This window comes from Podarcis erhardii (genome assembly GCF_964252035.2).
Source record: "Podarcis erhardii genome assembly, chromosome: 5".
In the NCBI taxonomy this organism is placed as follows: domain Eukaryota; kingdom Metazoa; phylum Chordata; class Lepidosauria; order Squamata; family Lacertidae; genus Podarcis; species Podarcis erhardii.
The window spans coordinates 7,016,536-7,031,559 of record NC_138509.1 but is presented as its reverse complement, the minus strand read 5'-3'; the positions used below and the strand labels follow the sequence as shown (position 1 = coordinate 7,031,559).

The following is a 15,024-nucleotide window of genomic DNA, read 5'->3' as shown; positions in this document are numbered from 1 at the left end:
ACCACCACCACCCTGAGATTTTTATACTCTTCCTTTTCGTTTGCTTGTGTACTCAACTTCATCTGAGGCATTATAAAAATGCTTCACTGTGACTGGAAATTATGGCAGAGTAAATGATATTTTCAAAGCTGAACTGTTAGTTTAAAGCAGAGTTCTTTTTGCGTGGCCAGGCGGAGACCTCCCCCCCCCCCGACCCCAGGGGACCCCCGGGAGGAATAATGACTCATGACAACGTGTTATGGCATTAAAATTGGCCACAACTTTATTAAACTTTCAGATATAGGGAGACCTTGGCTCAGGCATTGGGCATTTATCCCTCCCAGACCCCGTCCGGGGATCTGGGGGACATCAGGGTTATCCAAACTGTGTGGGGATTGGGTTGGCTCTGGAAAACGTCTGTTCAAGAAGAGAGCCCATCCCACATTTTGCCGCAACGCAGGGGAGAGCACTGACAACCTAACGGCGTGTGGCCAGTGATTCCCTTCCACACAACCCCTTTAATGGGGAACCCTGGGATCACCACCGCAGGGGGGGCATGGGTCACTGCTTCATGCCCGACCCACCCCCATTTAGGGAAGATAGACTAAAGGATTCCATCCAAGGCCTGAAACCGCCAAAGTTGTGACATTTTTGCTACGGGGAAGGCAAAACCTGCCAATGCAGGGAAATTCTTTCCCGGTCCCTCAATAGCAACCATCAATGACCACAGTAGCACCCGCATATCTGTAAAGAAGAGATTAACCTGCAAAAGGAAGGTGTAAACTGAGGGAGGACAGGGTGGGAGAAGCTCTGAAGCCAACTGAGGACTCCCAGGTAAGTTCTACCCTCTCTTGTGTGTGCAGGGGGGGTCCTAACCCTACCTGGTCAACTCTCCTGGCAACACCTCCCCAGCTGGGATTGGCTAACTGTCTGGGGTTAGGTGGGAACCTCCAGGTATCCAGCTTGAGGAGGTGAAGCCAGGCTGACTTGCTTGGGAATTGTGTAGGGCCAGGGGGCTGCGTGCAACCACGCAAAAAGCACCCCCCATTTGAGGTGGGGAGCGGTCATTACAAACAACAGCTTCTTTGCTGCTTAATTAACAAAAACCAGAGGTGCTTTACAAACTTGTAAACAAAACCTCTAGCCTATAAAACTTACCAAGATGAATTTTCTGAGGATTTTTATAGGCGATTCATAAATGAGTGTTTATTTTTCATTAAATACTTTTATTAATGTAAAATCAAAGGTACAAGCAGGAAGGAACATAACCCAACGTTTTTATGCTGTTTAATTTCTTATATGTCAAATTCAGATATACAAAACTCTCTTCCCCCACCAAATTGTGAAATTTGACTTTAATTTTTAAAATATTACTGTATCTTCTCTCTGTTTGGAAAATACAACCTCTATCCTGCTCCTATGTTTTGTAACTTTGATTATGTACTTCCCTCTTTGCTTGTACTTTTGATTTAACATTAGGAGGGCATTTATGAATTCCTTTTTCAGTTATTGTACACGACACCCTCACAAGCCCCAGTCCAGCACCAGTAGCACAATATTCTGCCCCATAGAATGACTTTTTTTTAATGGAGTTGTTTCCATAAAGTACCTTCTGTTTGCTGGGCACTGTGGAAACAGGAAGAAATTTTAGACTTACAGGCACTACTATGCAATTTCAAGTCATGGACTCAGAATAAACATCTTGGCCCCTTCTCCTGTCACATTAGCCTTGAGGTTTTTCCCCAAGGATGCCTAGAATATGTAAAAGTTTCAGAAAAGGAGAAACCGCTGAGTCTGGCTTAGCCCACCGGTTCCCCAGTGACTGGGGTGGGGATTTCTGTGTGTGGCTATATCCCTGCTCCATCATCTCAGCCTCTCTCATTGTACTCTTCTTGTGGAGCCTTGTGCAAAGCTAAAGGACTGAGACCATAGTCTTCTTCTGTCCCATGCATGACACAGAAAAGGGCAAGTGAAGCAATGCTTTCACTTCACCCTAGACTTCCTGGAAAAGAAGAAATGGCATCACCACCTCCTTTCTCAGGCAGCCTGTGCACAGTGGTCTTTTCTGGCTTGCTGTGCGCCTCCTCTTTCTCACAGGGAAAGAGGAAGAGTGGGCAGCAAATTGAAACGGAATGACGAGCCCTTGGAATGGTGTTTATTGTGGGTGCATTCTACCACGTGTGTTAGTGGTGGGTTTATTCTGCTTTATTAGGACTCATCCACACTGGAGCTGAATGTCTTAGTGTGGACACAGTCTTAGTTATTCTGTCATGGGTTCCTAACGCCACCACATCATTGCTGTCCAGGGAGACTATAGCACAACCACAGTCGGACCAAAATCAACTCCAAATATTCATGGTATGAAAAGTTACAGAATTTCAGCAGGCTGTTGGAGGATTTGCAGCGCTTGGTATCACTGCCTGGCTATTCCAGCAATTGAATCTGTGTTGGATCCTGGAATTAGAAAGGGGGCTCAGGAATAGAGCCTACCCTCTCAAACTCCTAACAATGTACTGCACAAATTAACAGTTAGGGTAATGTCAGGAAAACAGAATAATCTTAGTCCCAAGAAGGGGAGATCGTGTGCATACACATCCGACACTAGAATTACAGGGAGAAGGATTCTGGCCTAGGAGTCATCTCAGGATGCTTGCTTTTCAATTGCAAGAAATTCTTCTTAACGAGTCAGTAAAGGTAAAGCGATCCCTGACCATTAGGTCCAGTCATGACCGACTCTGGGGTTGCGGTGCTCATCTCGCTTTATTGGCCGAGGGAGCCAGCGTACAGCTTCCGACTCATGTGGCCAGCATGACTAAGCCACTTCTGGCAAACCAGAGCAGTGCACGGAAATGCTGTTTACCTTCCTGCCGGAGTGGTACCTATTTATCTACTTGCACTTTGACATGCTTTCGAACTGCTAGGTTGACAGGAGCAGGGACCGAGCAACGGGAGCTCACCCCATCGCGGGGATTCGAACCGCGACCTTCTGATCGGCATGTCCTAGGCTCTGTGGTTTAACCCACAATGCTACCTGCGTCCCACGAGTCAGTACTCTACCATGAATTCTCACCCCACCCCACCCCTCCCTAACACAGACACACACGATCTGAGGTAGGAGGTATAGAGCAGTTTTGCTATAAAGCTCAAATGCTATTTGTGTGAACGTGAGTGTGTGGCTGTGTACACATTGCTAAGGTCTCACCCTGCTTGAATATGGGTGAATGAGAGCAGAACCAGTTAAAACCTGAAACTCTGAAGATGGTTCTAGCTGTTTGACTTCAGGGAGAGATGATGGAAGCAGAGGACGCAGTCGTTTGCCAGGAAGGAACTGTGAAACGTCACTTACTCCTTCCCCCTCTCTCTCTCTCGACTCGTATTTCGGTTTAAGCCAAACCCTGTCCTTGGAGTTCATTAACCAAAGGGTGTGGTTTCACATGTTGTATTTGTAACTTCACATTCCACACCGCTACCTAAGCTCCACCCTTGCAATTCCCCTTATGGTTTTTTGGGAGAAAGGTAACCTGCATTCAAATGTTTTCAAAGCAGGCTGGTTGCCGTGTAGCTTCATTTCTGAATCGGACAACATTTTACCCTGTTCAGAAGTCTCACACTCATGTAAGTGAAATATGGTGAACAGGTCATGAACTAAAAATGAACCTGACAGCAAGAAGGCCAGTAAAACCAGGGCTTTTTTTTCCAGCCGGAACTTGCTGGAACTCAGTTCCGGCATCTCTCAGGTAGGCACCATTGCCATTATAAGAGAACAAGGGAGGTGTTCAAGGTGAGTTCGGTGCACCTCTTTTTCTAGAAAAATAGCACTGAGTAAAACCAAACTTAAAGGGACGCAGGTGGCGCTGTGGGTTAAACCACAGAGCCTAGGACTTGCCGATCAGAAGGTCAGCAGTTCGAATCCCTGTGACGGGGCGAGCTCCAGTTGCTTGGTCCCAGCTCCTGCCAACCTAGCAGTTCGAAAGCACGTCAAAGTGCAAGTAGATAAATAGGAACCGCTCCAGCGGGAAGGTAAACGGCGTTTCCGTGTGCTGCTCTGGTTCACCAGAAGTGGCTTAGTCATGCTGCCCACATGACCCGGAAGCTGTCTGCGGACAAACGCCGGCTCCCTCGGCCCATAGAGCGAAATGAGCGCCACAACCCCAGAGTCGGTCACGACTGGACCTAATGGTCAGGGGTCCCTTTAAAACCAAACTTAGTACAGCTCAGCTGTCATCCATTCCACTCGCACTGTGTTGCCTAGGAAGATGAAGGGCTTAATAGGGAATAAAGAGGATATACAGTGGTACCTCAGATTAAGTACTTAATTTGTTCCGGAGGTCCGTACTTAACCTGAAGCACCACTTTAGCTAATGGGGCCTCCTGCTGCCGCCACACCGCCAGACCACAATTTCTGTTCTCATCCCGAAGCAAAGTTCTTAACCTGAAGCACTATTTCTGGTTTAGCGGAGTCTGTAACCTGAAGCTTATGTAACCTGAAGTGCGTATGTAACCCGAGATACCACTGTACGTTGTGCAGAATAATTCTTTGTGCATTTGTGCAACATTTTAGAGCATTCAAAACACTTCACATGCACAATCGCAGTAATTGTACAGAATATCTAAGCCTTGCCTTGCACTGCCAAAAGAAAACTTACAGTCCAACCCTAGCCATGTTTACAGAGAAGCAAGTTCCACTGAGTTCAGTAGGATTCACTTCCTTCCTAATATGTATGCTTACAATGTCAACGGGGGATGTGGGAGGGGCCCGGCCTTGCTGGCCCAGGCTCCTTTCGGAAGGGCAAGATATAGATGCAATGAATAAGAATAGCAGCCTCATGGTCAGAGCTCTGGGTCGGGCCCCACCTTGCTTCGAAGTGTCCCTGCCTCAGACCCTGCATAGGAGCAACATTTGGAAATCCAAATATTCAGTCCTCCCATTGACTTTCATTGGGAAAATCAAGACAACAATGAACTGCTGGTTTTGCAATTGGTACATGCCATTTGGGGAAACTGTAGCTCCTCAAGGGGGGATTAATCCTGCAAATTTTCAGACAGGTAGGCTCAGCGGTGTGTCCCCCGCCCCTCGCTAGACCTCATGCTTCCTGAACTCCATGGTTGGCCACCTTAGCCTCTTGGGAATGGGAATCTGAGAGCTAGCTGGGGAAAAAAAAATCTGCTGCATGATCACTGTTTTGCCCTTGCTGCTTGATAGCTGGGACATGGCTGTCCTCTGGCCTGAGTGAGATTGACCAGTGAAGCCTCTTCAAGTGCTGGAGCAAATTGTTGGTGGTGTAATGCCCTGCTACTTCCCCCCATTCAAAGTCTGCTTGCAGTGATGGCAGATATCAATGGTGGGATCCATTCCCACCTCGCAGGGGACCCACATCATGCTCTGCAACTTGTGTGGAGAATCAGGCTGGTGGCTACTCTCAGTCTGGAGGCTCAGAAGAGGACCAGTGTAGGGCTAAGTTGCGGGTGGGTGGGTGTCATCACAAGACCATTGGGGTATCTCCTGATGGCACTGGAGAGGGTTCCAGCTGCTCTGCTGTGCTCTTGACAGAAGCACTGTTGCCTGCTGTCCATCAGTGGGTCAGGGTGAGGACCCCTCTCCTCTCCCACCAATGGTCCTGTCAGCTTGCTGCTGCTATTGCTTCCTGCCTCCTGAAACAATCTCCTGGCAGCTTGACCACTGGCCTTTCAGCCTGACTGGGCAACAAGAGTAAGTCTGGCCACTGGTGACGATGTAACTGGCAGCAATTCTGCCAACTCTGGCCATGGTGGCAACAATGACATGGAAGCTTCATAGAAGAATCCCTAGGCTGTATTCATAGAATCGTAGAATTGTAGAGTTGGAAGGGACCCGGAGGGTCATCTAGGTCAGGCATAGGCAAACTCGGCCCTCCAGATGTTTTGAGACTACAATTCCCACCATCCCCCTGACCACTGGTCCTGTTAGCTAGGGATGATGGGAGTTGTAGTCCCAAAACATCTGGAGGGCTGAGTTTGCCTATGCCTGATCTAGGTCAACTCCCAGCCATGCTTGGCATGTTTCCTGCTTGGCAGGGGGTTGGACTCGATGGCCCTTGTGGTCTCTTCCAACTCTATGATTCTATGATTCTAACTAAAGCATCCATGACAGATGGCCATCAAACTGCTTTAAAAAGTTCTAATGAAGGAGAGTGTACCACCTTCCGAGGGCTTCCGAGGTGGGCACAGCACTCTGTCAACATTGGGATGCTGGCTGCCATTTTGAATCAAGATGACATACCAAAACGTGACTTTGGCCCAACTTTGTCCATTTCCTGACACAGATTTGGCCAAACTTGACTTGAGTTTTCTTTCTCCCCTGGCAACAAGCTGGTTCACACACTTGATGATTATCTGTAGCATCAAGTGAATACATTCCCTTTCTTTATTTCATAAAAATTATACATGGCTTGATTTTTAAATTTATTTTTAAAATCCTTTCAAGATAAAGATAAAAAAGAAAATCAAGAAAAAAAATTACAACCCTACTTTAAAACATACAAAAGTGAAAATACAAATGCATTAATATTACCTCAACTTTCTATGCATCTGGGTTGGCTTCTTTAAGGAAGAATGTTTATGGCAGGCACCAAAAAAGAGCACAAGGAAGGTGTCTGCTCAATAAGGAGGGAGTTCCAAAGTTTTTACAAATGCAGAACGGCTATTTATGTTGCACTTGTAGGAGTGCCAATCAAAGAGGTCAAGTGGGCACATGTGGGACAATGTGATGCCGTAGGTAAACTAGTCCCAAGTTGTTATGATTACATATGCTAATACAGTCATACCTCGGGTTGAATATGCTTCATGTTGAGCGCATTCGAGTTGCGCTCCGCGGCAACCCAGAAGTAACGGAGCGTGTTACTTCCGGGTTTCGCCATTCACGCATGCACAGATGCTCAAAATGATGTCATGCGCATGCACAGAAGTGGCAAAAAGCGATGTGTGTGTGCGCAGACGTGCCATCGCTAGTTACGTTTGCTTCTGAATGCGAACGGGGCTCCGGAACGGATCCTGTTCACATCCCAAGGTACCACTGTAATAACACCTTGAAATTGGCCGGGCAGCAAATCAGCAACCGATGCTGAGCACAGGTGTTATATGTGACAGGGCCTCACTCCTGTCAGAAATGGTGCTGCGGCATTCTTCACTAACTGAAGCCGCCTGATTAAGCGCATGAGAAGCCCCACATAAAGCACATTGCAATAATCCATTCTTTCAGTAAGCGACACATGAATTACTGTGGTTAGGCATTTGTGACTCAACTGTCACAAATCACCTCACGTCACCTCAAATGCCGTGTTTTGCATTTCACACATTCAGCTGCTAGTCATCCAGTAGTGATAAACGGTGTTTGTGAAATCTCAATAGATCAGGAGCCTTGTGGACAATCGTGGACAATCCTTTTGTGTGTGTAATTCAGCAGTAAACATGTTCTGCTTGTCATGGCTGCAGTTGGAATCTGCTGAAATGGATAAAGATCACTAGCAAAATATGTGCCATTATGATTTGAGGGGGAGAAATGGGAAAGAGGCATATCATCCTGGGCCCTGGAAGAAAGGAAAGGAGGAGAGACAGAGACACAGTGTCTATGGAAACGACAGATCACGATCCATCAGTGTTTTTAGCCAATGAGTGAAGTGAAGAGCTGCAAGGGATAAATGAGTTGTTTGGACACCAGGTAATATCAATCCCTATCAGGGTCCTGCATGGCATAGTTCATAGCTTCTCTGAGTTATTCAAGCTCCTTCGTCACAGCAAGGCAGTGATCCATGAAGGGATCCGTATAGTTAAAGCTATGGTTTTCCCAGTAGTGATGTATGGAAGTGAGAGCTGGACCATAAAGAAGGCTGATTGCCAAAGAATTGATGCTTTTGAATTATGGTGCTGGAGGAGACTCTTGAGAGTCCTATGGACTGCAAGAAGATCAAACCTATCCATTCTTAAGGAAATCAGCCCTGAGTGCTCACTGGAAGGACAGATCCTGAAGCTGAGGCTCCAATACTTTGGCCACCTCATGAGAAGAGAAGACTCCCTGGAAAAGACCCTGATGTTGGGAAAGATGGAGGGCACAAGGAGAAGGGGACGACAGAGGACGAAATGGTTGGACAGTGTTCTCGAAGCTACAAACATGAGTTTGACCAAATTGCGGGAGGCAGTGGAAGACAGGAGTGCCTGGCGTGCTCTGGTCCATGGAGTCACAAAGAGTCGGACACGACTAAACAACTAAACAACAACAACAAAAAATTAAACATTAAAAGCTTCCCTAAACAGGGCTGCCTTCAGATGTCTTCTAAAAGTCAGATCGCTGTTTATTTCCTTGACATCTGCTGGGAGGGCGCTCCACAGGGCGGGTGCCACTACCGAGAAGGCCTTCTGCCTGGTTCCCTGTAACTTGGCTTCTCGCAGCGAGGGAACCACCAGAAGGACCTCGGCGCTGGACCTCAGTCCTTATGCCTCCAAAGCCATCCAGTTTATGGAGTGGTCTTTGGTAGCTGCTAATTCAGACAGCCAATGAATGCTCAAGGCCTCTCGTTGGCATGAAAATGCTTCTGGAAGGAAGCGTGAAGAAAGCTGTTATGCCTCTTGCCCAATATACACTCTCACACTGTGTCTTGTCTGCCTCAGGAACCTGGCATGAGACCCGGACTTAGTGGACCAAAGAGCAACAAAACTCCTTCCAGCTGTGATACTTAGCATGTAGAGAGCACCTTCAGGTGTTCAAAAGGCTTCAAGTGTATGATTACATTGCTGTAATCATTACAACACTCCTACAAAGTAGGTCACTATCAATCCCATATTGCACGAAGGGGGCCAAGGCAGATAGTAAAGCTACTCTAACAACTCATGCACACTTAGCCTTGCTCCACATTTCTAGGTACAGATCTGTGCTTTAAAGCTCCCTGTCTGAGTGCTTTTTTTTGTGGGAGGCACTGCTTTCCTCAGAAAAGCTTACTCATTGCAACTGAATCAGTGCAAATGACAATCTGCGGAAAACCTGAATGGCCACTTGTTCCAATTCAGCAGTAAAGAGCAGCTTTTCCTTGAGGAAAGTGGCAAGGGTGGGGGAAAGCACTCAGACATGGACCAGGAAATCACAGGCTTGTGCATGTGACACACGGGGCAAAAAGTGAGTGTGTAAAGTGAGTTTATAGAAGACGTGAGCTTTGAAGTATGGACCTCCTCCAATTGACATAGCTCAGTGTCTTAGCCACAATCGTATACAAACCAAGTACCATAAATGTCTGCTTTGTTCACTAGCCTCTAGCACTGTGGGCACCGTGGGATTTTGCTCACTAAATTCTTAACCCCTGCTCAGCAAAATGATGGAGAATGTTTATTTTCCATCTCAAAGCAACCTCTCTTACTAAAATGCAGGTTAAAAAGCACCAAGTGGATGGATAATAAAACATGCCGTGTCCGTTCAAAATGTTTCACATACATTATTTCAGCAACACTTAACAGCACCCTGTAAGGCTTGCCAGTATTATTTCCTCCATAAACACTGAAACAGAGACAAGGAAGGCTTACCTGAGCCTATCTGGTAACTTTTATGCTGGAAGTAGGATTTGCATGATGGGTCTTCTGGTTCATAGCTGGACCAGAAAGCACCAGGACTTGTTCTGAGTACTATGATGCTAGTGATAAATTATACTTATCATGTATATAGCACATTCAGCGGTTCAAAATGTTTCATTGAAGAAGCAAAGAGCACCAGGGCTTCTTCTGAGTATTATGAAGCATAGCTTAGCCATTGTGCTACAGTAGTTGTCCTGACCACTGGGCCCATCACCTCCTGGCAAATAGAAGGGGAAGAAATGGAGGCAGTGAGAGATTTTACTTTCTTGGGCTCCATGATCACTGCAGATGGTGACAGCAGTCACGAAATTAAAAGACGCCTGCTTCTTGGGAGAAAAGCAATGACAAACCTAGACAGCATCTTAAAAAGCAGAGACATCACCTTGCCAACAAAGGTCCGTATAGTTAAAGCTATGGTTTTCCCAGTAGTGATGTATGGAAGTGAGAGCTGGACCATAAAGAAGGCTGATTGCCGAAGAATTGATGCTTTTGAATTATGGTGCTGGAGGAGACTCTTGAGAGTCCCATGGAGTGCAAGAAGATCAAACCTATCCATTCTGAAGGAAATCAGCCCTGAGTGCTCACTGCAAGGACAGATCCTGAGGCTGAGACTCCAATACTTTGGCCACCTCATGAGAAGAGAAGACTCCCTGGAAAAGACCCTGATGTTGGGAAAGATGGAGGGCACAAGGAGAAGGGCCAACAGAGGACCAGATGGTTGGACAGTGTTCTCAAAGCTACAAACATGAGTTTGACCAAACAGCAGGAGGCAGTGGAAGACAGGAGTGCCTGGCGTGCTCTGGTCCATGGGGTCACGAAGAGTTGGACATAACTAAATGACTAAACAACAACAAGTTGTCCGAATGCCTTGCCGGATCAGACCAAAAGTCCATCCAACTCAACAGTTTGTCTGCAACAATCACCAGGCTCAGGCAAGACATAAAGATATGGCCTTCTTTTCTTATGTATTTCCATCAGTTCGTAATACTTATAGGCTTGCTGCTCCTGAACATGAGCTCCTATAGAGTTTTTCAGCATGCAACTCGCACCCTGTACAAAGCAATTAACTTCAAATCTGAGACCCCAGCCGAGTAATTCAAAATACATGTTACCTTCTTTGGCCGCCTCCGATAGCAATGCATCCTGTTCTTTGTTCCTTTGTATCCCATTTGCTCTAATCCAGTAATGCACACAAGCCACACACACAATGAGGTCTATGAGAATTCCAGAGGACTTCCCCTTGCCCCTAAGCAAGGGTTTAGTGGCCAGGCCTGCATCAGCGAGACAGTCTTACTCCACTGCTTGGCAGAGGAAGGAGGGCTTGGTATTTGATGCAAGGACACGGGGTTTTGTAAGCAAGGTATCCGTGAGTGCGGCTCCTGGGGATCCTGCAGGATAAGCCGAGAGGGAGCCTGGGAAAGGGCTCGTAGCCAGCAGAATCTTCAGAAGCCACCGTTGCAGAGTTGTTCTCTCCCCCGTCTTCCTGCATCACATCCGAACAGGGAAATAAAAGAATCCAGCTCTGTTTGCTTACAGCTCCTTTCTTGAGCCACTCCTTCATTGTGCCTGAGCGGAAGCCAGGACATTGGGCAACGCCGAAGGTCGAGTCTAAACACCAGCCGGCTATGAGTAAGTTGCATTAAAAGTATATGCCATTTCTATTCTTGGAGGGTTTTTTCCTCCTCCTGTGACATCATCATCAGCATCAGGAAATTTCACCACACTGAGCTGAACTCCACGTTTGTGGCTGCAGCAGACGGTGGGGGAGGGGGGAGCACAGGAAAAAGAACAATCGGTTGGTAAATAGGAAACTTTCCACACTGAATAGGGAATGAGCAGAAAGTCACCCAGTTCGCATTTGAATATAATCTGTGTTTCTGATCAAAATACACAAACTGAAACGAACCTTTGAAAGTTGAACATCTTCCAGTTTCGCAGTGCAGTGTGGAAAAAGTATACATTGAGGGAAAGTCTGTACAAAAATACATACATTACTGCAAATAATGTACAGCATTGCATTATATGCTGGGAAATTGCTTGCAAAAAATGCACAAGAAGTGTGTGAATTTTCATGTGAACTTTTTTTTTTAAGGAACAAATTGCCAGCTGATGCAGAAATGGAAAAATGGGAAACTGAAATTGACAGATTCGTCAGTTTCTGCTGCTGAAGCCAGCCATGAGCGGCCTGACATTGACTTGCAAGTCTTGTTCACCATCACTGCCTGTTGCATTGTGCAGAGGCGACACACACTGAAACTCCAGGCAGCCAACACCAAGATGTCACCAAGAGGCTTTGGAACACAAGCATCACTTAGGGCAGAGGTTTCAACCTTCTTGGGTTCACGGCTCCCTTGACCAAGTACATTCTATCTGTGGCACTCTTGTGGGGCTCAGAAGCATGGTTATGTCACCCTTTGCCTGCAGAGCTGGTAGCCTCTCACCCTTTTTCGACCCCCTCCCCCCCGGGGAGTGTTCCCTCAGCCTCCTCTCCTCTCCTCTCCCCTCTCCTTGGGAGTCCTTTGGGCAGCTGCTTCTGTCCCTGAGTCTCTGAGCTGCCCCTGCCCCAAAGAGAACATAGGGCACAACCATTCGCCTGCAGAGCTTATAGCCAGGCCTGCTTCAATAAATAGCTGTGCAAGCCTTTGAGAGGCAGAGACATGAGAGGGCATCAGAGGAGGGAGGGAAGGAAAGAGGGACGGAGGCCAGTGTTGCCCATGGCACCCCTGACCATCATTCAAGGCACCCCAGGGTGCCGCGGCACACTGGTCAATAACCACTGACTTAAAGGTGGACAAATGCTGGCTCCCTCGGCTTATAGAGCGAGATGAGCATGCAACCCCAGAGTAAAGGTACCCCGACCGTTCAGTCTAGTCACGGACGACTCTGGGGTTGCGTGCTCATCTCGCTCTATAGATCAAGGGAGCCAGCGTTTGTCCACAGACAGCTTCCGGGTCATGTGGCCAGTGTGACTAAGCCGCTTCTGGCGAAACCAGAGCAGCGCACGAAAACCCCGTTTACCTTCCCACCGGAGTGGTACCTATTTATCTACTTGCACTTTGACGTGCTTTTGAACTGCTAGGTTGGTAGGAGCAACGGGTGCTCACCCTGTCACAGGGATTCGAACCGCCAAACTTCTGACTGGCAAGCCCTAGGCCCTGTGGTTTAGACCACAGTGCCACCTGCGTTCCTCAACCACTGACTTAGGGAGAAGCATTCAAGCAGTAATCATCTTCATGACAGCCAATCAGTCTCCTTAGCAAAATTATTGTTCACCATCATGCACTCTCCCTGCTCCACCAACGGGACCCCCTAGATCAGGGGTGATGAACCGCCTGTCTAATGGGTGAGCACAGCCCTTCAAGAATCTCTAGCCAGCCTTGGCGACTCTCTCCAAGCCACACTCCCCTCTCCTCAGGCCATGCCCCTCTCTGGCCCTGCTCAAGTGCTTTTGCCTGTGCAGCATGCATCCTTACTGTGGCGATGCTTTTTCCTTGGCGGAAAGGCACGTGGCGGTGTGTGTGTTTGTATGTGTTTACATGCATGCACAGCTCTATTGCATGGCTGGAATGCAACCCATGGTACGAAGGCAAAAGACGTTTCCCTTGATCTGCCCACCTTTGCCTCTCGCCTCACCCACCAGCGGCATGCAGGGCATGATGGAATGTAGCCCTGTGGCTGAAACATCCCTGCCAGAGACCAGAGTGTTCTCTGTTCCCCCACCATCCCTCAGCTGAGCTCTGGGCAGGGCATGCTATATCATGACAGCTGGAAGGATAGTGATTTATTAAATGTATTTGGCTGATCGTCAAAAAGCAATCTAGGTGGCTTAGAAAGCAAAAACAAACACCATCCGTATAAAACAAAACACAAAGTATAATGATTAAGACAGAAAAAACCAACGGCATAAAGCTTTCCTTCCAGTGGAGACGGAATAAAACCATGCGCAACTCAGCATAAAACCACACAAAGAGTTATTTAAAACCACATTTTTAAAAGGGACAGTGCAGGGTTGATTTCTGACTATTGGTCGAATAAAGGAGATTGATTGATTTTAAAAATGCAAACTTGAAAGGCCTGAGTAAATGAAATGCTCTTCATCTGGAATGAATAAGACGATGAAGAATGTCTGTCTCAGGTGGCCCTCCCCCGGGGAGGATGTTCCTAGTGATGTTAAATTCCCGAGAATAATCTCGAGAATTTAACATCACTAATTGTTCCAAAAGGAAGGTGCCACCACCGAGAAGTCCCTCATTTTCCTAGCTATCCACCTCACACCACTTGTCAGAGGACTTCAGGGATGGGAAATGCATTTGGCCTGTATTTTAGTCCAAACCAACCTAATCTGCACATCCTTTCCCAGTAAGCATATTTGCCATCATATTTTATAACGCAGCTCTACAGCCAACCAATATGCATAAGAATGCATTGTTTTAGCGATCCCCCCTCCCAAATGCATATATTAGACACAATGGTGTATAAAATGTCAATATGAGGAGACAGGCACTGAAAAATGAATACAATTTTTGTGCAGACTTAAAAAAAAACAAAACAAATAAAGGTTTACAAATAGATTTGGAAGTTTGCTGAACTTAAGAGTAGAAAAATGAGAAATGTAGAGAAACAGTAAGTGACAGATTTGTCTCTCTCCAGTGGATATGGATCAAGGTTTCCTGCAACTGACAGGTAATAGCCAGTAAATCACTTCTCCCTGGGACATAGCATTCTCCTGCAAGAAGCGTTACTTGTTGGGAGCATGCCAGATGCTCAGACGCGAGGCACAAACTGGCCTCCCATTATGGGCAACCACCTGTGTGGCAATGCATATGGCTGAGGGCTCTTAGGATTGGCTTTGTGGTATATCTTCTGGCATATCTCTCCCTATGTACAGAGCAACTCATGTACAGTGGTACCTCGGGTTACATACGCTTCAGGCTACATACACTTCAGGTTACAAACTCCGCTAACCCAGAAATAGTACCTCGGGTTAAGAACTTTGCTTCAGGATGAGAACAGAAATCGTGCTCCGGCAGCGCAGCAGCAGCAGGAAGCCCCATTAGCTAAAGTTGTGCTTCAGGTTAAGAACAGTTTCAGGCTAAGTACGGACCTCCAGAACGAATTAAGTTCTTAACCCGAGGTACCGCTGTATAGCTATGTGAATGCAGGAGAGAAAACATAGCATACATTAAGAATGGGTGAACTTTCAAGCTTATCAATACTGTCAGAATTTGAGGTGGCATCCAGGGCTCTGGATTGGGAAAATGTTGTGCAAACTTCTATTTACCCATCTTTTTATATACAATGGTACCTCAGGTTACATACGCTTCAGGTTACAGACTCCGCTAACCCAGAAATAGTGCTTCAGGTTAAGAACTTTGCTTCAGGATGAGAACAGAAATAGTGCAGAAGCGGCACAGCAGCAGCAGGAGGCCCCATTAGCTAAAGTGGTGCTTC

At 46.9% G+C, this 15,024-nt stretch overlaps 1 protein-coding gene across 2 annotated transcripts in view; it reads right to left on the bottom strand.

Moving 5' to 3' along the window:
* Window positions 1-15,024, bottom strand: part of LOC309341454 (uncharacterized protein) — a 63,289-nt gene that overhangs the window by 34,000 nt on the left and 14,265 nt on the right. The window contains exon 1 of one of the 2 annotated variants that reach the window (XM_081860931.1): window positions 10,686-11,214. The exons of the other annotated variant lie outside the window; for it this stretch is intronic. Coding sequence (XP_081717057.1) covers window positions 10,686-10,742 — 57 coding nt within the window. The 5' untranslated portion in view covers window positions 10,743-11,214. Of the gene's footprint in view, window positions 1-10,685; window positions 11,215-15,024 lie in introns of those variants that run through there. 2 annotated transcript variants of the gene reach the window in all.